Source organism: Macaca mulatta, chromosome 4, assembly GCF_049350105.2.
Source record: "Macaca mulatta isolate MMU2019108-1 chromosome 4, T2T-MMU8v2.0, whole genome shotgun sequence".
Lineage (NCBI taxonomy): Eukaryota > Metazoa > Chordata > Mammalia > Primates > Cercopithecidae > Macaca > Macaca mulatta.
Window position 1 is genome coordinate 161905393 of NC_133409.1, and position 25509 is coordinate 161930901.

Sequence of the window (25509 nt, forward strand, 5' to 3'; positions counted from 1 at the left end):
CTGCATGGCTTAAAACAATACAAATTTATCATTTTTTAGTTCTGGAACTCAGAAGTCAGATGTGTTTCAATGGATGAAAATCAAGTGTGGTGCGGACTCCTTCTAGGGCTGTAGAGGAGAATCCATTTCCTTGCCTTTTCTAGCTTGCATCCCTGGGCTCACGGCCCCCTTTCATCTTCGAAGTCAGCATTCCCATCACTCTGACCTCTGATGCTTCTGCCTTCCTCTTTTGCTTTTAAGGACCACTGTGATTACACTGGGCCCATCTGGATAATCAAGTATACCCTCCTTATTTTAAGGGCAGCTGATGAGCAAATTTAATTCCACATGCAACCCTAATTCTCTCTGTCATGTAATCTAACATATTCACAGGTTCCAGGGATTAGGACATGATCACCTTTGTGGGGTGAAGTGGGGGGCATTATTCTGCCTACCACAGGTCCCCAGGGTGATAATGTGGAGTTGCTGGGTACATCTGTACCTCAGAGAAAAACACTGGATATCTAGAGCACTTGACATTTCCTCATAGAAAAGACTATGACAAGGTCCCTTAGCTTCAATTAACATTTAGATTTCAGGTTCTTTTTACCAGATTCAACCTTTCCAGCTCTAAACTCACTATCTAAAAACAAGACACTGAGTTGTAGAGCTGAAACGATTGGATCTCAGGTTGAAACTGAATGTGATTTCTTCTGGGGATGTAGAAAAGAAGGAGGAAGGTTGCAGAGATCACAGGCAAAACCACCAAGACTTCGTAGGGTGTGGCAGACCGAATACATTAATGTTTCCAATTCCTTATGCCTCCTTGTATCTGTATCTTCTTGTGACGTTAACTTTGTAGTGTGTTCCTGGTCTTGGCTCTGTGATTTACTTGGCCAACAGGATGCTATCAAACATCATGCGTGCAGAGGCTTGAAAAGCACTTGTGCGTGTCTGTTGGCTATTTCTCTGCCTTTACCACGGGAACGTGCGCAGGTCAGCCGGTTGAAGGATGAGGCATGCGGAGCAGAGCTGATTCACCCGCAGAGTCCCAGTTGAGGCCATCTAGATGCATCAAATGCCTGCTGAACCTCCATACGTGTTAGGAAGCCCCACTAAGCTTAGAAGAGCTGCTGAGCTACCCCACAGTGCACTGCAGATGTGTGAGTGAGCCAGGCTGAGACCAGCTGAGTCCCACTGCAGTTCTGTGGTTGGTGGTCATAGGGCATTCATCGTGGCAAAAGATAACCCATATCTAGGATAACCAGCTTTTTGGTCCTGCAGTCCTTTTCAGTAAGGGGTATACATATATCTCCGGAACAAATTCATTCACTCATTCATTCATCCATCCATCCATCCATCCATCCATCCATCCATCCATCCATCCATCCATCCATCCATCCAACAGACGTTTACTGAGCATTTGCTTCCTGCCAGGCCCTGTCCTAGTCATGAAGGACACAAAAGTGAATGAAGCGAAGTCCCAGCATTCACGGGGCTTCAATTTTAGTAACTAGAGACAAAAGAAACCTGTAAATATGTAATATGTCTGGTGATAAAACGTGCCATGGAGAAAATGGAGCAGAGTAAGAATAGGAAGTACTAGGTTGCGTTGGATGGTGAGGGCTTGGGGTTTTATGGAGGACTGCCCAGGGTGACCTCACTGATAAGCTGATGCTTCAGCAGAGACCTGAATGAAGTACGTTCCATGGATATCTAAGAGATGGGCATTCCAAGCAGAGGGACTGGCAGGTGAAAAGGCCCTCCTGAGGGAGCAGACCTCGTGCGTTCATGTTCAAGGAGCAGCATGGAGGCCAGTGTTCTCGAGGGCAGAGAGGTCAAGGCACAGGACCCTGAGGCTGTTGTACTTTCTCTGGCTTTCATTCTGAACATGTTGGGAAACCTTAGATGATTTTCATAAAAAAAAGTTTATATGGTTATCGATAACATTTGAACAATTTTTAAGTACACAATTTTGTGGCATTAACTATATTTACCATGTTGTACAACCATTACCACTATTTCCAAAACGTTATCACCTTAAGCAGAAACTCTGCAAACCTTAAGAAGAAACTCCCTATCTCCACCCCAAGCCCCTGGTAAGTTCTAACCTACTTTGTCTCTATGAATTTGCCTATTCTCAGTATTTCACACAAGTGGAATCATGGAATATTTGCCCTTTTTGGTGTGGCTTATTTTGCTTCACATGATGATCTCCAGGTTTGCCTATGCTGTAGCGCATGTCAGAACTTCATGTCTTTCTATGGCTGAATAAAATTCCATTCTGCCACAGACCACATTTTGTTTGTCCATTCATCTTCTGATAGATACTTTTGTTGTTTCCACCTTTGGGTTATTTATGAATAATGCTGGTACGAATATTGGGATATAAGTACCTGAGTCCCTAGTTTCCATTCTATTGGATATATATATGGAATGTCTGAGTCATATGGAGCACTAGATGATTTTGAGGAGGAGAGAGACACAATCTGATTTATATTCAGGGTAGAAACAGGGAGATCGGTTAGGCAGATTGTTTTATTTTCAGATAATATAGTACACGGTAGGGAAAATCACTTCCCACAAGAATATTTAAGAGAAAAAGACCTGTAGTGAATGCCACTATCTTATACCATAGATGCTTTGTGATTGTTCAGAGGAACTGTGCTCACATGAAGGATAACAAAAGAAATAGCTACTCAGAGTCAGTGAAAAGGGGGAACTGAAAAACACAAAGAATTTATTTCAGGCAGCTATCCTTTACAAATGCTATTGCTGCTTATAAAGACTGTTATGTTTTAAAAGACCAACGACCAATTCCTCGTCTCATGGCATACAGGTGATTAGGGCAAAACATCATCCATGTTCATAAAAGAGATACTATTAGCATCTTGATCAACCAGGCCCCAAGTAAATCTTCACTATCACCACGCCCACCACTCCACATCACATATTCACGGATCACTTCTACGTGTCAGGCAGCGTTCAGTGCTTCCCAAGCTTTATCTCACTTCGATGTCAAAACCATCCTATCAAATGGACTCTATTCGTCCCAATTTACAGATGAGGAAAGACACGTACAGAGGGTAAGTGACCAGACAATGATCACAATTAGTAAGCACCAGAGCCAAAATGCCAAACCCACAGTCTGACCTGACGTGCCTAAGGGCTGCTCTATTCCTTTAACATGGACGTTTGCAAGAAGGAAGCCCTGGGAGCCAGGGGCCTGTGGAAGGGAAAACGCTGATCTTCATAAAGTCTGCCAATGGTTCTTTGCCTTTATTGCCTTTTGACTTTCCTTCTCAGGGGTTGGTAAATTTGCAAGGTGCTACATCTTAATTTTTTAGGTTGGCTTCCTATCAGAAAACTGCCCTAGATAACTGATTTGACATATTGAATATTTCTGTTTCTCAATAATTTTATAGAGTTGCATTCAGGAGATACAGGGATAGGAGAAAACTTGTTTCTCCAAAGCCCTTTAAATTTAATACACTGCTTGCATGCATATAAGCAATCTGCACTTGTACCCCCTAAACACATAAAAATTTAAAAATAATGAAAAAAATTTTAAACATTGTAAACTATGTCAGAAAACAAACATACTCTATTTCTTTGAACATATCCTATTTTATTTATTTAAAAATAATGTTCTATTATTTTAGGTACAATGCAACATCCATACTCGGAGTCTCATAGGAGAAACAGGCTGTCACTTTCATCATTAGAAAGGGAGAAGGGAAACTAGGAGACTACAATTTATGGTTAGAAGAAAGTCTTGCTCTAAAGTACTCATCCTCATAGTTCCCATGAAAAGAATTTCAATTTGCAAGATTACTATCAGTTTAAAAAGGGGCCTCTGCAATCTGCTTATCAAGATGTCAAATGACTTCAAAAGCAGGTTGAGTGGCTTGACTGTGATTTTTTTTTTTTAACCATTGAAGAATATATTAATGTCCTCATCAGTTGGAGTAACAGAGGATTTCAACCTATCATGTAGGTTCCCTGCCTCTGGTGGAGAACCCATCCATTCCACCCTGCATATCACCGAGAGCCAAGTTCGTTCAATAACTGTGAAACAGGCACTGCACTGGGGCCTGGAGCCAGTGGTGGGCAGACCAGCCAGGTGGGGCCTGCTTTCATGGGCTTTCCCTCATATAGAAACTTTTACTATACTATGCTCATGCTCAAAAACTTTGCCACATGTAGCCAGGCACGGAGGCTCACACCTGTAATCCCAGCACTCTAAGAGGCTGAGGCTGGAGGATTGCTTGAGCCCAGGTGTTTGAGACCAGCCTGGACAACATAATGAGACCTCATCTCTACAAAAAGTAAAAAAAATTAGCCAGGCACGGTGGGGCAAGTCTGTAGTCCCAACTACTCGGGTGGCTGAGGTGGGAGGATCACTTGAGCCCAGGAAGTAAAGGCTACAAGTGAGCCAAGATTGCACCACTGCACTCCAGAGCCGGGGTGACAGAATGAGATTCGGACTCAAAAACAAAGCAAAACAAAATATTCCCACATGCATGATAGAAACTTCTAGTATTCACCCAGATCTTCTCCTTGTTAAAACAAAAGTAGGTATTTTCTAGACTCTTGTAGTTAGATAGGGCCATGTGAATAGTTCTGGTCAATGAATATGAATAGAAACACCATGTGCCACTCCTGTGCTGAGGCAGTAAAAAGCCTGGTTCACCAGCAATCGTTTTTCCTTTTGCCATGGAGATATGCAGTCAACTTGGGTCCCTGAGTGACTGTGTGGAGCAGACAACTACCTGACTCTAAACTACACACTAAATGGTACATCTTAGATGCTCAGTATGAGCAGGAAATAAACCTTTGTTATGTTAGCCCTGAGATTTCAGGGTTAATTTGTTACCAAAGCATAGCCTAACCTGTCTTGGATGAATACACGTGCTTGTCTAATGTGTTAGGTATAAATCCTATTTGACTTCAAAACCCAGAGGTCCCAGTCTTTATACTAAAGGTTATTTCCCTGTGCCTTCCAACTGCACACAACTGCTTATGGATATCTAAGTCTGTGCATTCTGTCACTTCGCTTTGGTTCTTTCCACAGTGAGAAAAATTTCCTTCTTTACTTGCCTGATTAAGTTCTTCTCACCTTCAGAGTCCCGTTCCAATCCTACCAAATCCATGAAACTCTCTGTAGTAGAAATGGTCTGAAAACCCTCTCCACATTGACAGTTCCCCAAGAATACAGATGCCAAAAATGATTTTCTAACCTCCTTTGTCCCCAGGGTGTAAACGTGAGACCTGGGTTCCACAATCAGATGTAATATATGTGAGACATTGATTGGGAAGCTTCATGAGGAAGCAGACAGGGCATGGGGCCTCTGCCTAGATAGGGCAGGTGGAGCAGAGGCGACACCTCTTACCAGAAGCTCCTGTGTGGTTTTGGGTGTTGTTTCTGAAAACTCAGCAAAGATTCTGGTCCCTGGCCCTTCTAACAATTCTGTGGGCCATCTAGCATCCTTTTATACGTTCCTTCCTTTCAACTAAACTGCTTTCTATTGTCTGCAAGGAATCCTGATCCATATATTTCCTAAAACCTCAAGTCTTCAGAGATCTCCTATCTTCTAACTTCTTATGATCTAATGCCAACCAATTTAACATTTGACATATTATAGATTTTGTTTCACAAGCACATACTGTCTTAGTTCGTTTGGGTGACTGTAACAAAATGCCATAAACTGGGTAGCTTTTAAACAACAGAGATTTATTTCTCACTGTTTTAGAAGCTGGGAAATCTAAGATCAAGGTGCCAGTAGATTTGGTGTCTGGTGGGAGCCAGATTTCTAGTTTATAGACGGAGTCTTCTTGCTGTGTCCTCACACAATGGAGGGGTCAAGGCAGCTCTCTGGAGCCTTCATTAGTGTGGTATAAAGGTACTTATCCTCATCATGAAGGCTCTGCCCTCATAAGCTAAGAACCTCCCAAAGGCTCCACCTCCTAACACCATCACATCAGTGATTAGGTTTTAACATTGAACTTTGGGAAGTCACCAACATTCACACCACAGCAGCACACATCTTCTCTTCCCAACTAGACTTTATCTCCTTGAGGGCAGGATGATATCTCAGACTTCTGTATCCCAAGCAGTGCTTGACACAGCGCTGGGTCAACTTTTGGAATTTATAGGATGACCATATAATTTACCATCCAAACTAGAACACTTTGAGGAGTGGAACAAGGGCCTATTATTAATACTATTAAAACAGGTATAAACCAGGACTGACACAGACAGTCCTAACACAGACAGATATTATTATCAAGGCACAATTAGTTCTTTGATGCATAGTGTGTCATACTCATCATTGATAATTGTTGACTGAGTAAAAAGGTAAAGATAAGTGAAGGGGAAATAGTGCAGTGAAAATGTGAGTGTGGAAGAGTGGTTCCCGATACCTGGGTTCAAATCATCACATGAGATCGTGGTCTTCTGAAGCCTTCCTAGTCCCATCCTGCAGGGATAGATGGTTGGGCTTAGATGACCTTTCAGGTTCTGCTGCTGCTGAAATACAGCTTTGGTTCTCCTAAGGAAGCTTTTTCCATTTGATGGTTTCATGATAAAGAATCCCTTTTACTCTTCAGAGCTTCCTTTTAGATTTGGGAAAATCATCCATAAAACTTTAACCACAGGAGTAATTATGTTGCACAGGTGAGCCAGCATACCTATACAAGACCACTTCCCTCACGCCAATCCCTCCCTACCAGCGTCACAACTGATTGGCAGTAATACCAGAAGAACAGTCAGACCAAAAACTTCTCAAAGATCAAGCCCATATTCATTATTTCTATCTATAAGATTTCATTCAGTTCCTGGATAATAAACACTGAAACATATTATAAGAGGCCAGGTGCTACCTGTATGTTGTCATGTGAGTTAATTCAGGCTCGGGGGCCTGGTTCTTTTCCTTAGCGCTGAGCTAGGGAAGTCGGTCCACATCTTTGTCCCAGGCTCACTGCTCCTTCTGCCTCCTATCTTGAATGTGGGCAAAGGATGGAGAGGTGGGGAAAACACCTGCTCAGTCCCATCCTGTGATGCCTCTATGTGGGTGTGTACAGCTTTGTAAAGAACTTCATTGTGTTCTAGCTACCCTAGGCCAGGCTAGAATAATAAACTGAAGTAATACGAGTAAAGAGCCTCAATACCAAGCACATAGTAGAGGTTCACTAGATGGTAGCTATTACTATTATCAAGGCACAATTGTTCCCTGATGCATGCAATTTCCCTCATGATGCTCCAGCTACAACCCTCAGGAGGAAGAGAATTATCATCAGTGATTGCACAATTAGTGATGCAAGTGAAATGAAAGCTAATTGTTTAGCATCAGCTTGCTCTGATGATACTTTGGATGGTACTCAAATTGGTACATGGAAGGTATTGTAAACACACTAAACACAGTTTGAACTGACAGTCACACTAGTTCAGCTGCAATGGCCAATAAAATATAGCTCAGCAGTACAGAATAAAAGCTATGTATCTAGACTGTGAAACTCAAATACATCCTAACCAGCCTGTAAAAGAAACTAACAAGATACAAAATGAAAGAAAAATGCATAAAATATTAAATGTACTATGGTTTTAATTGTTTGTGACATGAACTTAGCAGCGATGAAGAATTTAGTCTTACATAAAGTTTAATAAGAAAAAAAAAAGGAACTGAAAAAACTGCTTGGGGTTGAGGCCGGTATCTTGGGGGTGGAAGGAAAAATAGGAAGAAACACGCCCTCATTTGCTTCGAGCATGGTTAGCTGGTCTGTCTGAAATTAGACCTACTTTCAAGTGTTTTAAGTTAATTATTAAGCCATTTCTTAACCTCATGAATGTAGTTTTCATGTGCTTTCAAATCTGGCCTTGAACTAATAGACCCTTTCACTTCAGTGGTTCTGGAAATGAATGTCAGATGGGAGAGGAAAGCATTTTAACTGTGTTTTTCCAAGGGTCAAAGCTCTGAAAATATAGTATAGTTTGTACATAAAACTCAGTACACCTGAATATCCTGCTGGCCTTTGTCTGGTAATGAAGCAAACCATGCCACCCTTTAAAACTTCTGCTTCCTTTCCAAACACGGTCGGCTGTGTCGGTGCTGAGCTATCTAACTACTCAAGTGAATCCATTCTTAGGATCAAAGTTTCAATAGATGAGAAACAGGTGGCACTTAGGCACCCTGGGGCAGCCTTCTCTTAACTTGTAAGAAAGAGAATGGTAAGTCCAGGCCTCCATTCTAGAATATTCTCCTTTTTTTAAAAAAAAGAAGATATAAAGAGTAAGAGGAAGAAATGCCTGTCAGTAAGAATGGCCAACGCTGTAGGAGTATTACTGGAATCTCTTTCTGTTAATTTGTCATTCTCATGGAGGCATCTCAGCAGTTGGTCTGGTTTCATCTGCCATTGTCAGAAATCTATGGCTGATGAATACAACATTTGAAATGATAAAATATTGGGCAACTTTTACTTCACAAATTAAAGTAAAATAATGCCTTGGCTTGCATCACAAATTAATAATGAAAATAGTAGCCAATATTTATTGACTGCTAAGCCATTTCCACGTATATCCTATGAAGCAGGTACTATTATCACCCATTTACAGAGGGAGAACTGAGGTGGAGGTACATTGAGTAACTTGCCCAAGATCATATTTTTTGTAATAGTAGAATCAAGATTCAAACTTGCATAATCAGAATCCAGAATTCATGTTCTTAATTGCTATACTATAATGTACAGTGAAATCCACGAATGCAAAGTACTTGTTTTTTTTTTTTTTTTTTTTTTTTTAGATAAGGTTTCATTCTTTCACCCAGGCTGGGCTGTAGCGGCTCCCTGCAGCCTCGACCCTCTGGGGCCAAGCGGTCCTCCCACCTCGGCCTCCCATGTAGCTGAGACTACAGGTATGCACCATCACACCTGGCTAATTTTTAAAATTTTTATAGAGATGAAGTCTCCCAGTGGTGCTAGGCTGTTCTTAAACTCTTGGGGTCAAGCATTCCTCCTGCCTTGGCCTCCTGAAGTGCTGAGATTATAGGTGTGAACCACCGCATCAGGCTGCAAAGTACTTAAAAAAAAAGTGCTAAAAAAAAAAATTAAAGTAGGCCGGGCGTGGTGCCTCACGCCTCTAATCCCTGTACTTTGGAAGGCTGAGGCAGGTGGATCACTTGAGGCCAGGAGTTCGAGATCAGCCTGGCCAACACGGTGAAACCACGTCTCTACATACAAAAATTAGCTGGGCGTGGTGGCTCATGCATGTAGTTCCAGCTACTCCGGAGGCTGAGGTATGAGAATCACTTGAACCCAGGAGGCGAAGGTGGCAGTGAGCCGAGATCGCGCCACTGAACTGCAGCCTGGGTGACAGAGTGAGACTGTATCTTAAAGAAAAAAAAAAAAAAATTAAAGTAAAAGAAATAAAAATAAAAGCCAGGAAACCACTGCTTTTTAAAGCTATACTTATTGAATTCTTTCTTTAAAATATTTAACACATTTAGTATGCATTGTGCACTTTGTCCACATGATTTAACTTAATCCTCTGCAAATCAGTTGTTAGCTCCATTATACAAATGAAGACACTGTGAGTCAAGAAAGTTGTACTTCATCATAGGAACTGTCACTGTAATGTGAACCCAAACCTGACAGAGTCCAGGTCATTTAGAACTTTCATGATGCTACTCTACTTCTTCTTTCTTTAAAGCAATTTTTACTATTAAGAATTAATTCAATAAGAAAAAACTTTGCAATCAAACTATTCATAAGTTTAAAATTAGAAGGGAAAATGTTCTTTTCTATCTTGTACCAGGCAAAGAATAGTTCTGACTTCTTAAGAATCAAAGAAATGGTAAGATTCAAGTGATTTTTTATAACATAGGCCAGACAAGAAGAAAGAACATTAGTAGTAAAACTAGTTAGCCTTTATTAAAACAGACAGCAGTAATGTTCACATTCTCGCATATTCCTAAGAGAGACAGATCTCTAATGCCATTTTTAACTGAACCCACAGAGAAGATAATTAAGACTGTCCATTTTCTTGTTTTTCCCTCTTTCTCTTACTTATTATTTTTTTTGTATCCAGTGTAAGCTTACTTTGGTATACAAAAAGAAACTAGTGTCCAGAAGTTATCAAATAAGACTCCTGCAATTAAAATGGGTAAGGCAGTCTGGACCTGGGCTTAAAAATACAGGCTTAACTCATGCCGATTAGGATGGTTACTATCAAAACAAAACAAAACAAAAAAAAAAAAAGAGAGAGAGAGAGAAAATAAGTGTTGATGTGAATGTGGAGAGACTGGAACCCTTGCGCACTATTGGTAGAAATGTAAATTGGTACAGCTGCCATGGAAAACAGGATGGCAGCTCCTCAAAAGATTAAAAATAGAGATACCATACAATCTAGCAATCCTATGTCTGGACAAATACCCCAAATAATTGAGAGCAGGTATTTGAAGAGATATCTGTGCACCCATGTTCATAGCAAACATTATTCATAATAGCCAAATGGTAGAAGCAACCTAAATGTCCATCAAAGGATGAATGAATAAATGAAACATGGCATCCACATCCAATGGAATAGTATTTAGCCCTGAAAAGGAGAAAAATTCTGACACATGCTACAACATGGACGAACCCCGGGGATATTATGCTAAGTGAAATAAGCAAGTCACAAAAAGACAAACACTGGTGAGCATACAACTCCGCTGATACGAGGTACCAAAAGTAATCAAATTCATAGAGGCAGAAAGTAGATTAGAAGGCTGAGGGAAGGGGGAAATGAGGAGTTACTGCTTAATGAGTACAGGGTTTCAGTTTTGCAAGATGAAAAGTTCTGGAGATTGGTTGTACAATGAGAATGTACTTAACACCACTAACTATACACTTACAAATGAGTAAGACAGTACATTTTATGTTATGTATATTTTACCACAAGTAAAACACAAAAACAAAAACAAAGGCTTGAAAGTGGGGACATAAATCCTGGCTTCCCTCTTCTATCTTCAAACGTTGTGACTCCAGATAAGCTATTTATTGAGTGATGGATGTTCAGATTCCTTATCTGTGAAATGGGGATAATAATAGTGCCTACCTCTCAGGGTTATGAGGATGATATGAGTGAACACACGTAACAAACATATTTAGCACAGTATTTGGCCATGATAAGTGCGCCATAAATGCTGACTTTGGGTCCCAGCAGTAGGCATGGAATATTTAGCCAATGACAATTATGGGTAATGATTTTAAAATTTGATAATATATTTGATTATGTTTGTAAAAGGAATCTTTATCTTTTAGAGGTATTTACTAGTATATTTCTAGATGATATAAAATGTAAACGGGATTTTCTTCAAAATAATCAGGGTTGGGGGAATGGGGGATAGATATGAGCACAGATGACGTAAGATTGGCTGGTGATTTGATGACGGCTAAGGGTGGGTAATAGGTATGTGGGATTATTATACTATTCTCTCTACTTTTGTATATGCTTGAAAATGTTCATAAAATTTCCATAAATAGAGTTCCTTAACGGAGTTAAAACAAAAAAATCCTTGATCCCAATCTTTGATGATGGCTTTCAGATAATTTTTCAAACTAGTACATGGTCATGGATTTGGTATCGCTGACCCTAGGTCCTGTCTATCCACACGTTTTCTTCGGGTGGAGTAACTGAACAGCATAGCAATTTTTCCACAGAAGTCTTAATTGTATAAAAAGATCATCACAATAAGCAGGTTACCACAAAATTAGGCTGCATGTGAGCACAAGATGAAAATATCGATGTTCTTAGCATCTTAAAACTGTGTTTTTCTCAAATTTCCTATTCTTCTGTTCCTTTCACTAAAAATGCACACATAACTTTCACCCATTCCCACCATCATTTCGATAACACCCTTCTAGTCTGTTGTACTTCTCATCAGTTTCATCAAAAGAGGTCAAGTGATTAGCTGGGTGTGGTGGCACAAGCCTGTAATCCCAGCTACTCGGAAGGCTGAGGCAGGAGAATTGCTTGAACCTGGAAGGTGGAGGTTGCAGTGAGATTGTGCCACTGCACTCCAGCCTGGGTGACAAGCAAAATACCATTTCAAAAAAAAAAAAAAAAAAAAAAAAAAGAGGTCAAGTGAGACAAAATAAGTCCAAAGCATAGTATTTTGCTTTAGATGCCAGGGAGACCAAGGTAGGAAGACCACTTGAGGCCAGGAGTTCAAGACGAACTTGGGCAACAAAGAGAGACCCTGTCTCTACAAAAAATAAACAATATCAGCTGGGGCTGAGCACAGTGGCTCATGCCTGTAATTCCAGTACTTTGGGAAGCTGAGGTGGGCGGATCACCTGAGGTCAGGAGTTCAAGACCAGCCTGGCCAACATGGTGAAACCCTGTCTCTACTAAAAATAAAAAATCAGCTGGGCACAGTGGCTCATGCCTGTAATTCCAGCACTTTGGGAAGCTGAGGTGGGCGGATCACCTGAGGTCAGGAGTTCAAGACCAGCCTGGCCAACATGGTGAAACCCTGTCTCTACTAAAAATAAAAAATCAGCTGGGCATAGTGGCGCGTGCCTGTAATTCCAGCTACTCAGGAGACTGGGGCATGAGAATTGCTTGAACTTGGGAGGTGGATGCTGCAGGGAGGTGGAGGCTGCAGTGAGCTGAGATTGCATGCCACTGCACTCCAGCCTGGGTGACAGAGTGAGACTCTGTCAAAAACAAACAAACAAACAAACAAAATTAGCCAGGATGGTGGTGAGTGCCGATAGCGCCAGCTACTCAGGAGGCTGATGTGGGAAGATCGCTTGCGCCCAGGAGGCAGAGGTTGCAATGAGCTGTGATCACACCATTGCATTCCAGCCTGGGTGACAGAGGGAGACCCTCTCTCAAAACAAACAAAAGCCTTACTGTTTTTCTTAATGTAAATACCCAAATCAATATTCCTACCCCAGTGGCCTCATGCTCTGGCAGACCAGCAACCCACTGGCTTCCTCATCTTATCTGGGACTTTTGGGCCATTCTGGTTTAGAGTTGGGCTGCTGGTAGAACCGATGATACCATTGTCTGGACTAGAGGAAAGGATGGGAGAGTAGAAAGGGTGCCCCAGAGAATTCAAATGGAACTGCCCTTTTAGATAGTAACACTATAGTTAAGGAACAAATAGAGGGACACTACATTTCCTTATTTATGTATTATCAATGGTGATGTTTAGAATACTACCCTTTCCAAGAGGCAAACATGAAGGAATTAAACCAGGCAGAGTCTTTGAAATAATAATTTCCCCACTACTGTTACTTGCTGAGAAACCTTTTCACTGTGGCAATCTAAAATTAACCTTGTAAAACACACTATGTGGAAAAACAAAACAAAACAAAAAATAAGCTGACTTCTTAAAAAAAATTTCAAAGTATTGGCTAACATATCAAAAGCCAAATCTCTAGCAATATAATTTAAATGCCAGGTTACACTGCTCCTTCCTGGCCCCCCATCCTATCCCCCAAGTATGATTTTTTTTTTTTTAATAAACAGCAAAAATGAATGGTTATGCTTATCAAGTTTTAGAGTTAGCTCCTGATTGTGCAGGCTGATACATTTGGTAGAATTTTGACAAAAGCTGGTCTATACCATTCCACTGTGGGTTAGACGGCCATGCATGCAGATCCTTCGTGGGTACTTGTCAAGCACAAGAATCCACACAATCAGTGAGAACACAGACAATAGTACTGTCTTTGTTGCTATTGCCAGAGTCAAGCTGTATTTGCTTTATTTTAACGAACATGTCCTTGCAATTTATTTTGAGGAACAAGATTATACACAGATTAAAACAATTTTGGAATTACATGGCCAGATAAATATCAGAGTTTTTTTCCATATGTTAAATCATTGCTATATGCTTTCTTTTTTTTTTTTTTAAGGGCTTAACAATTGTGTTGGAGAAAGGACATCAAATGATGCTTAGAAATGTGATACACATTTTCATTTCACACTCCATCAGCTTTTACAACTGTAGCTCAATGAAATGTAAGAGAGAGCTTGGCAAACGGCCATATTTACCAAGGTATAAAATAGGGGTCAGGTTACTTTTTTATAGAAAGAAAAAAAAATGTTTAATTTTCACTCCACATGACTAAAGTAGATATCCAGCTAACACCCTTCTGAAAGGCACCGTAACTGCATATATGATACGGTTTAGTGCCTGTTCGGCTGTAGGTTTTTACTACAGTATAAACAGCTTTGTAAAGCAAGAAAACACTCCTTTCCTTACCCCTTCCACTCAGGATCTACTGACATAGAAACATACTGGATCAGATCATCTTTTGGTGTCGACATTTTCGCCTGCAAATAATGGCTTTTACCCCCTGCTTCTAAACTGGAAGCAGAAACAGCTTATTCCCTTTACAGCCAGAGAAGCAAAGCTATCAGCATCAGCAAAAACACATCTTTCTAATTCAGATTTCAATCTGTCAGAAAGGATTAAAGCCTCATGCATACATAAAAAGGGAACTATAAATGATAACAGAAACATGGTCTGGAATCACTGTGCTTCCACAGCTGCTGTTTTACTAGCAGTGTAGAGAGGAGAGCATCTTTTACTTACCTTTGTCAAGCCTGAGACTTCTCCCTTTGCTAGCGGTTTGCTGATGGAGGGTGTGTACACTTTGGCATCAGATACCGGCTGCCCTTTCATAAAATGTTTGCCTGATTCACAGATGTCCACTTCAACCATTTTCCCCATGAACGCAGGGTTCTTTGGCACTAAAACCTTAAACACATTTGTTTCAGAGGCTTAATTTTTAAAAATAAACATTTTACTTTAGAACAGTATCAGATTTATAGAATTATTGCAAAGATAGTATGGAGAGCGCCTGTATACCCAACTCCCAGTTCCCTTATTATTTACCATCTTACATTAGCATAGTACATTTGCCACAATTAATGAACCCAAATTGATATATTATTAATACTATTAACCGAAGGCATACTTCATTATCCAGGTTTCCTCATTGTCCCTCCGTGTCATTTTTCTATTCTGGGATCCCCTCCAAAGTGGGCTCTATCTTCTAGCTGCTCAAGGGTCTGGGGAGCCTGCAGGAAGGAAAGGCACTTCTGGGAGGGGACCCTGGGCCCCCTAGGCAGTGCTTTTCCAGTGCAGGATGCGCCTAATGTCCCGAGGCACGTGGAAGGCAGACCTGGGAAATCCCCCAGCAATCAGTCAGTCACTTCTGGACAGGCCTTTGATATGTTGCTCTTGGCTATTCCATGCAATGAGGAAAACCGAGACAATACTGATGAAAGCCTTATACTTTTAATACTTTCCAAGTGAGCTGTCAGAGTAACGGTTTGAAAAGACACTTCAAACACAGGCCTGTGTGTCTGTGTTCGCGCACGTGGGTGTGCTGTGTTTGGAGGGAGAAGAAGAAACATTTAAAAGAACCTTCCAATAGCACCGAACACCACTGTTTGGAGCTAAAGGACTCCTGAAACGAACGGCTGCCATTCCTTTCCCTGGCTCTGCTAGAAAAAGCATGTGTTTGTCAGTCCTGGGGATCTACCTCCATCTAGAACCAGTCCTCTGAAGGGTACTTTGGCTTGTTCACAGGAAACCGTCAGGTCGTCTCTTTCCACTAGAGATTCCTGATAAAAGTGCTTGTTTACCTCGAGCAAACGTTTCCCTTCCTTTGGGACCTGCAGGTAGCTTGCGTGCATGACGTCTCCCTCACACTTCTATTTCAGCACTGGAGCGACATGCCAGGCTTTTCAAGTTAGAATCCAAAATAAATAGACCAATTCTAATCCAGTAATGCTTGGATCTCTAGATGTAATCTTCACCTCTGGAACTCATCTTATTTAGAAAAATAATTCCTAGAAAATCTTTGATACGCTTAGTTGTAGAGACAGAAAAGTCAGATGAGAGCCAGGAGTTCCACAGCCAATCTCTCTGAGAGGCAAAATTGAATCTTGGTCTGAGTTTGATTTTTATGACCACTGAGTACACTGCTTCATCAAAGTATAAGAAAAAGGTCACCTGGGTGCTGAATTACTTATGGCAGGCAAAACGAACTAAAAGAGCTTTAGTGTTAGGATATAAAAAGCCCTTTTAAATCAGTTTTTATAAAATAAGAAAATCTCTAGACCAAACTAACCCTGGGAGATTTGGTACTATTCTGGGGAAAAATAACCCTCCTTGATCTGCTGCCTTGATCTGAATGAAGGGCTCAGTGTTTTCCCCTCCTCCAGTTTTAATAATTGGAAAAAGCCCGGCTGCTTTAAATTGGAGGAAGCAGCTAACGAGGCATGCCACTGCCTTTAAAATGAAGGGAAAAAAGTTCCCTGCTGAGGCAAAACCCAGATGGCAAGAGAAAGGAGAGAGAAGAGGCAACCAAAATGCAATCAAGCTCCTCCCCAGGGCTGAGCAGAAGGTTGGCCTGAATAGGAAAATGGCCCTCTGGAGTATATTAATGAGATGGGAAATGGAGAAGCGACGCAGTCCAGACACAGAGTGCTGGGAGCCCTTCCTCAACTGCAGTCTCCACTGGTACTGAACAGAGCACGTCTAGTCTGGGCTTTGAAAGCTCCCCTGTTTCCTGGGGACCCACTGCCCAGTCTGAGATGATTCCCTGGGGAATGTCAATGCTGGGGGCCTCTTCAGCTCCTGCTTTCCTGCCTTCTGACAGAGGCAGCCTGCTTCCTCTGCCCATCCCTCATCCGACTTGTCCACATTGGCCTTCAGCGTCTTCTCCAGCCCTAATTTCAGCCATGACCCACGGCAAACATTTTCACCTCTTATCTGATGAGAAAGAAGCAAAAAAGCAGGAAGCTCCATTTGATTTTAATACAATCCAGAATGATCAATGAAGATCTCCATATGCCCATGAGAGTCTCCCACACAGGCTATCATGAGATGGGAGAGGAGGGCGTATCCCATCTCTTCCCTGGCCTTGGCCCTTGACAGGGTCAATGCCCCGAAAGAGGCACTCTGTTTTCCTCAGTCACTTTGGAATTGCTCTCCCACCTGGAGGAGCAGAAACCCCACTGCTGAAACAGAAGTGAGGCTCCTCGGTGGGCAAATGCAGGCCAGCTTAGATGGGCAGGGAAGGAGGGCTAGTAAGCGGGGGCACCCCTAGGGATGGCCTCCAAAGCTCTCACACTGAAGCTGGTTTGATCCTCACACTGTTCTGCACAGTCGTTCATACAATTTGAGTTGAGTCCAAGGAATAGACTCTTTTTCCTCTGCTCCTAGCATTTTTATCAAGGTAGAAGTTAAAAACAAAAACAAAAACAAATAAACAAAAACAAACACGAAAACCAAACAAAACTAAAAAACCAACCAACCAACCGACCAACTAAAAAAACTGTCCGGTTGATGTGCCGGTGAGAGGAAATCCCTGCCCTTTCACACCGCTGTCGCCCATGCAGACATCCTTCCTGTCGTCTGAGCAGGACTTTCCCTCTGCTTTGCCAGGGTGTGGGAATTCTGGCAGTGCTAATTGCCTAGTTCCAAACGCCCAAAAGCCTAAGGCTGGTCCTGTCAAAGATTAATGTGAACTAAAACAGACTAAATACACCTATTCCTTTGTACAGAACATATTGTAGAGTAAGTCACAAAGATAGAGCCCATGTTAGCCTGGCTGGCTTGAGGCTATAAAACAGCCTTGTTGTGACAAGATTCAACACTCTCCCCTTTATGCCCTTTGCTTAAACTTTCAGAACTCTTTCTCGTTTTGGAGAAAACTCAAGAATACTGAAGTGCCTCTTACCTGCTCATAGAATCGATTGTGTGCAACATAAAACTTGGAATCAAAAGACTCTTCTGTTACTAACACTTGCTGTCTTTCACCAATCTGTGGAGAGAAGGGGAGGGAAAAAACAGGTAAACACCTGTGCATCCAAAAATAAAATTAAAATAAAGGCCAGCCCAAGTAGGTCTGGACCAAGTAGCGTCTTCTTAAATTTAAAGTAGACTCTACATTGCTGGTTATTTAACAGCGAACACTGCTCAAATCACGGATTCAAATTTTTTGAAAGACATTAATTATCTGGCAACATAAAATTAGCATAGTATAAACTCTTATTTTCTTACATAACTCTGAAACAGAACTTAATCTCCTTCAACATAAGTAAGATAATTAAAGCTTCTATGACATACAAAAATCTTCTAAATATCACTTTGTTTCCTGAAACAAAGTTGCAAAACAAGCCAGAACAAGCTGCTTCTAATCCAAACTCATGAAAATATTTTGGCAATATAAAAGAATAGTAATAAACATTAATTTGAGTTATAAGGGATGTAACACTAAAGAAAATGCCTCTGGAAACCAGTCATTAGGACCTTGCACCTCCACATTTCATATCTTACACACAATTCTGAAAGTACTGAGTAATTCACAGAGCTATTTACTTATTATATACATTTTCTCTGTCACAGTCAACTGTCTTTATGCTGCAGTCATGGCCCCATGTTCATTTATTATTTTTTAAAGAGAAAGACAGCAAAAATATGGAACTGCTAATTTTCTACAGGATTGATGTACATTATGATCTAAGCACCCATTTTTAATAGCAAAGAAGTAAATCAGCCAAAACAATGGGTAAAGAAGTGTGACTATTCTCAGGAAATTTAAAATTTCCAAGTTTATTCTACTGTGAAATGCAGCATTTAAGGTATCAATTACTCTTTTTTTGTTTGTTTGTTTGAGACAGAGTCTTGCTCTGTCACCCAGGCTAGAGTTCAGTGGTGTGATGTTGGCGCACTGCAAATTCCGCCTCCTGGGTTCAAACGATTCTTCTGCCTCAGCCTCCCGAGTAGCTGGGATTATGGGCATGTGCCACTATGCCCAGCTAATTTTTATATTTTTAGTAGAGATGGGGTTTCGCCATGTTGGCCAGGCTAGTCTCGAACTCCTGACCTCAGGTGATCCACTCACCTTGGCCTCCCAAAATGCTGGGATTACAGGTGTAAGCCACCATGCCTAGCCTCAATTACTCTTTTTACAAGATTGTCAAAATGTCTGATACAGCCAACCAACTATATTAAATGACTGTGCTGGGGATTATTTTTACCATTGCTACTTAATAATTATGACCCCCCAAATTAAAGCCCATTGGCAAGATAATTTTTTAAAATGCCTATTCTCATTTGTAGGGACTTGTCACCATGTTCAGGCGGTTACCATGAAGGAAACATAAACACAGCTGCACTAAATAGACCACCTAACAATTAAAAAAAAAATCAAACTCCCCTCTCCATCATACAATGCCAGTACCTAAATACACCATAATTTACTATCTAGTTTACTATCTCATTCAAAGTGTAGCCCTCTTAGCCAAAAGTTGTAAGGTCTCTGAGATGACACTTATTAAAGACTCTTTTCATTCTCTGAAAAACAAAGGAAGTTCTGGCAACATTAATCCCCTTAAAAAAATCAAGTGGCAAAAAAGAAATTTCCCCCAACTTCTATGTTGAGCTTCAATGGCTCTGTTTGTCGAAAAGGGCTGGGGAATATTGGGTCTCACTGAAGTATATTCTTCTAGAAGAAAACTTAGAATGTTTGCACACATTTCACAGTGTGAGTTGCTTATGACTTAGGATAAGTATCTGTCAATGGTTCTTAAGGAAATCTGCAATTACACTTCATTTAACATCAAGTTTTCAGGAAATTAACAACAATGTGAAATTGTAGATCCACTGAAAACTATGCTGCTTCTTTCTTCTTATTAGAATCAATGTGGAGAGTAAGGGCCATCATGTCTGGGCTGCTCTATTTCATCTGGAGATGATAACAATGACAGTAATATACACAGAGTTAAAAAGACTTGCTATGTTTATATGGTAGAAAGCTGGGCTTTTAATCAATCATAAGAGAACTATTTGTAGGTGAGTATTTAACTATTATTTGCCAAAGAGACTCAGGAGAACCACAATGTGCACTAATTCATAGTGGCAAACACTTTTTCAGTCGTCCTATTTGTGTCCTCAACTGAGGAGTCATCCTATTTGTGTCCCCAGTGTCACTGGCAAGGCCCAGTGGCTCATGCCTGTAATCCCAGCACTTTGGGAGGCAGAGGTGGGCAGATTTGAGTCCAGGAGTTTGAGACCCGCCTGGGTAACATGGCAAAACCCCGCCTCTATGAAAAATACAGAAATTAGCCGAGTGTGGTGGTGTGTGCCTTTCGTCCCAGCTACTCGAGAGGCTGAGGTGGGAGGATCGCTTGGGCCTGGCAGGTCAAGGGTGCAGTGAGTTGTGATCATTCTACTGCATTCCAGTATGGGTGACTGAATAAGATCCTGTCTCAGAAAAATAAGTACATAAATAAATAAAACATCTCCAGAGGCCAGACACAATGGCTCACGCCTATAATCCCAGCACCTTGGGAGGCCAGGGTGGGTGGATCACTTGAAGCCAGGAGTTCAAGACCAGCCTGGCCAACATGGTGAAACTGTTTCTACTAAAAATACAAAAATTAGCCAGGCGTGGTGGCATGTGCCTGTAGTCCCAGCTACTTGGGAGGCTGAAGTGGGAGGATTGCTTGAACCCAGGAGGCAGATGTTGCAGTGAGATGAGATTGTACCCCTGCACTCCAGGCTGGGTGACAGAGTGAGACTCTGTCTCAAAACAGAACAAAACAAAACAAAATCTCCAGAGGATACTGAGCAAAAATGAGCCTAGGAAGGCTAGGGCTTTGATCAAAAGCTGCTGCAATCCGTCCTCACCCCTTAAAGTAAATATATGTATACATATATATTCTAAATATATATGACTTGCCAGAGCCCGGGAGTTGGAGGCTGCAGTAAGCTTTGATCATGCCACTGCACTCCAGTCTGGGCAACAGAGTGAGAACCTATCACAACAAATGAACAAACAAAAAATAATAAATGCTTTCCTCAATATTTTTTAATGAATGAAGTCACACTGAAGTGAATATCAAATATAACCTTTAAGAGAATCAACTATTCCAAATAATATTAAAGTCAACACTGAAGTTATGGAAGAATGAGTTCAGATGACATTCGGGAAGATGGAACTTCACCTTGGTTGCAAAGGAACTTGTGGGCTAAGCAAATATATACAAGCCTCAAATTTCTTTTTAAAATGAGCCACTTCCCCTACACTTTCCAGCTGCTGTCTCTCCCACCCCATATGGTAGCCCTGTGTGGTTAAAGACCCTCATATAACAAAATTGAGAGTAATCATCCTGGCTTGCCATAACCAAAGAGTGCCACTGCTATCCGAGTAAGGAAGTTCTAGTCACAGAACTAAGGCAGGGCATCTGGAGAAAAGTGGCAAAGCTACAGATATCTTCAGGACTCTAGGACCGCACCACCCAGGTATCTATTATGCTAATGGCAGAGGTAGTCCACTACAAGGGATCAGAGTTTGTCTTAAGGAGACTCGACACTCATCTGAGAAGCAAACTTCTATGGCTGCCTCACCATCGCTGACAGATCCTTGCCTAACAGCTGAAACTACCAACAGGAAAAGGTTACATCATTGTGAAAAATGGACAAAATCCCACAAGTAAGGAAGAGGTTGAAAACCATGGTTCTCATAAAATGTGTGACTGGCAGCCTGCTATGGTTTGTCCCTGACAAAACTCATGTTGAAATTTAATTGCCAATGTCACAGTGTTGGGAGGTGGTGTCTTTAAGAAGTGATTAGGCCATTAAGATCAGTTAACATCTTTTTCCAGGGACTGAATCAGTTCTTGAGAGAATGGATAAGTTCACATGAGAGCCAGTTGTTATAATGTGAGGCTGCCTTTCGTGTTTGGTCTCTTTGAAAGCCCTTCTGCTTTCTGCTGAGTTGAAGTTCTCACTAAATGGGTTGCCTGATCTTGGACTTCTCAGCCTCCAGAATCATGAGCCAAATAAATTTATTTTCCTTATAAATTATCCAGTCTTGGGTATTCTGTTATAGCAACAGAAAATGAACTAAGAGCACAATAATTGTTCAGCAGAAATGATTAAGATACAACTGAAATTCTAAGTCCAAAGAATGGTCTAGTGGGTGGCGTCAAGAGAATTGTAACATTCAAGGTCAGGAAGAAAGCGGAAAGTGATGGATGGACAACAAAAGGTCAGAAGCAGAAGCACATAGTTCTAGAAGAATCCAAGGAAGAAGAGTCTGAAGAGCGTTCTTTGAAATCAACAGATGCCACATATATGGATTGGTCAGTAGGGGACAAAGACACAGGGTCTGAGTAGATTATTTTTGAGATAAAAGAGACCTATGTTTTGGGCCTTCACTTTCCTCATCTAAAAATGAGAGGCTGGTAGAAGTGGGACGGAAGTAGGGAGAAGAGAGTAGGGCTGCTGAAGGGGAGGTGGATTACAATATTTAAAGGATCTTTCAGTTATGAAGTTTAAGTCATTCTTGAAGGTAGATCTGTAGGTAGGGGATCAGGACATCCAAAGGTTTCATGGGAATCAGCTGAAGGAAAGTATGTACACTAAATCAAGCCTGTCTCTCTCATTCTCTCTCTTTCTGTCTCTCTCTCTTTCTTTTTTTAAACAGTAATATATGCTTAGAGCCCTCTGCAAATTACAGCTACCTTCTTGCTGTACTTAAACCAACAACTTGATTTTCAATACAGTACCTGCCAGGAAACAATTACAAGGTGTCTCAAGAGGCTATTGAGTGACTTGAAGTTTCCTTAGAGAAATCTGCCAAAATCTCAACAAAGCTTGGGTGGGTGTGGTGGGTGGCACACACCTGTAATCCCAGCATTCCGGGAGGCCAAGGCGGGGAGAATCATGTGAGGCCAGGAGTTAGAGACTAGCCTGGGCCACATAGCATGACCTTGTTTCTACAAAAAAATTTAAAAAATTAGCAGGGTGTGGTGGCGCATATCTGTAGTCCCAGCTACTTGGAAGGCTAAGGCAGGAGGATTGTTTGAGTCCAGGAGTTCAAGGTTGCAGTGAGCTATGACTGCACCACTGCATTCTAGACTGGGTGACAGAGAGATATCCTATCTCCGAAAAAAAAAAAAAAAAAAAAAAAAAGGAAATCTCAATAAAGTATTTTGTTTCTTTTTTTTTTTTTTTTTGAGATGGAGTCTTGCTCTGTTGCCCAGACCAGAGTACAGTGGTGCGATTTCGGCTCACTGCAAGCTCCGCCTCCCAGGTTCACCTCATTCTCCTATTTCAGCCTTCCAAGTAGCTGGGACTACAGGCACCCGCCACGGCGCCTGGCTAATTTTTTTTTTTTTAATTTTTAGTAGAGACGGGGTTTCACTGTGTTAGCCAGGATGGTCTCAATCTCCTGACCTCGTGATCTGCCTGCCTTGGCCTCCCAAAGTGTTAGGATTACAGGCGTGAGCCCCCAAGCCCGGCCCCAGAGTATTTTCTTATAATCCTAAGAAAGATGTCCTTTTCCTTCTGATTTGTTTGTAGGCATATAGTTTATGGCTGGTTAAATAAAATGATGTTTATTTAATTTCTGTAACATGCTAGAGGTTAAAAGCTTCTGCTGAGAATACAAATGCTACAGTATTTCCAGGGGAAACTCAGTTTCCATTTACAAAGCTTTGCCTTTTAAGAGATCTGTCAGGAAAGTAACTTGATTGTAGCTATCTGAAGTAAGGGACAATTCTTACCTTCAGAGCTTATTCTTTTACTTAATTCAGCTCTATGGACTTTTGAAAGTGGCTGTTGGTTCTGGCACCTGCTTTAACAACCTAGGCATACTTTATAATGTATTCATCAAACGTAAGTAGAGAAAGTAATTTTTTCCTAGGATGTACAGAATTTCATTTCATCATTTGAACGTTATTTAAAGACATTTTATGAAAAATGAATTATAAAAATATTCCTGTAAAACCATCCCTTGCTTTCTCTGACTGGGACACTAAAGTGAAGGAGGGCGCAGGAAACATCTCTACAAGACCCTGCATTACTGCCAACCTCGCAGGGCTGCTGGGAAATACGACCCCAGCTGTGAAAGAAAGAGTGTGCTACAATTTTCTAGGCCTTGTTGAAAAGATATGAGAAAAGCTCTTATACTTTTTTTTTTTTTAATGAAAACCACAAAGGCAGAAAATAAAAGCAGTATTCCCCTAGACAGACAAAGAAAGTAAGACCTTGGAGGCAGCTTAGCAATCTCTCTGATTCCACAGGGAGAGAACTAAGGTCTGGCAAGATGGGTGATTTGCTCAGTGGCAGTGGCAGAAGAAAGGGAAGTCTTTGAACTCTTCCCACTACTCAATGCCTCCTATTTAATTGCTAGCTGTGGAAAACTTACAACATCACGGATCTAATTCTGCAGTGTATGACTTTTCCTTGAGTAGAGAAACATCTGTGACAAACAAATAGCAATGTTTTTAAATTCAATTTTGGGGTAGATTTTTCAGTAAGTTACATAATCAGCTAGCTGTGTCATTTGTGTCACATCTATGCTTAAATTTCCCAAGTGCCTGAAGTTGTGAAAAACATCAGTTCTAACCATATGGCCGGCAGAGAATGCAGATAAAACACACACTTGCATTTAAAAAGCTGTGGTTTCCAACAGAACTTGGTTGCTGAATGAATGCTCCTCAAGTACACTCTAAGTCATCATTTGTCCTGAAACAAACAATATTCTACAAGGCTATATAAGGATATAAAGAGAGAAACAGAATTGTTTGAAGAAAGGCAGACATTACTCAAATTAAACAAAGACATCAGGGTATTTGGGCTAATACTTTTAACCCAGTAAGAAATGTTGCTTGCAAAAGTATTCTTTGGACCAGGAAAAGAAAAGGTTTCTCTTAAACTCATATATGGCTTTAAACATAAACTGTAAAGTTTGCTTTTCTCTTTATAACTTTTTTTTTCTTCTTACTTTTGCTTTACGTGAACAGAAAGCCTGACGTGGCTTTGGAAAATAATGTCAATCAATTTGTATTCTGAGATGCTGAGTTACAAAAAGATTTCAATATTACTATTTAGAGTACCAAAACATTCACAAAGGACATAGATATATGGACCTGTGCAAGACAGACATTTATTTCTTGAAAACAGTGTTAAGGAGAAAGAAACTATTTTGTTTTCCTTGAAGAACTGCTGACAATTATTTTTTCTGTCCATTCTTTGCCTTAGGAAAAGAATGGAGATTAAAACACACATAGTAAAAGTTCCTGTAATCATTTACATCATGGTCCTAATAAACTTGAATTTTATCTGTGTTTATCCTACAGAATATTCTGACATGCTACTTCTGTAGCTAAGTTTTTTCTTTTATTGTAGATAATAAAATACAATTTTTCGACCTGACTGGTTTCTGAATGCAAGACTCTGGGAAATGTCAAATGTCTTTCTTTCCTTAGCTCCAGTCAAATTAGGTTTTTTTTCCCCCCCCCAAGCTGCCTGGAACATGTTAAACACAAGGCTGTGACCTTAAACTCTGAAATAATATTTCTAGTGTCTGTGCAAAAGCCTGCCCTCACATACACCTTTAGACTAATTACTGCAGTGTAATGTTGCCAGTGAACCGCTGTAATTACACTTGGAGAAAAGTATGGTCTTGTTCTTTCCTAGCTAATGAAAATGATAACCTTTCCATTTTGATTCA

General features: G+C 40.9%; 1 protein-coding gene across 1 annotated transcript in view; it reads right to left on the bottom strand.

Moving 5' to 3' along the window:
- The window catches only part of CDKAL1 (CDK5 regulatory subunit associated protein 1 like 1), a 707863-nt gene that overhangs the window by 16120 nt on the left and 666234 nt on the right, over positions 1-25509 (bottom strand). The window contains exons 14-15 of the mRNA XM_001098819.5: positions 17722-17805; positions 14562-14726 (exon numbers count right to left, since the gene is read on the bottom strand). Coding sequence (XP_001098819.2) covers positions 14562-14726; positions 17722-17805 — 249 coding nt within the window. The remainder of the gene's footprint in view (positions 1-14561; positions 14727-17721; positions 17806-25509) is intronic.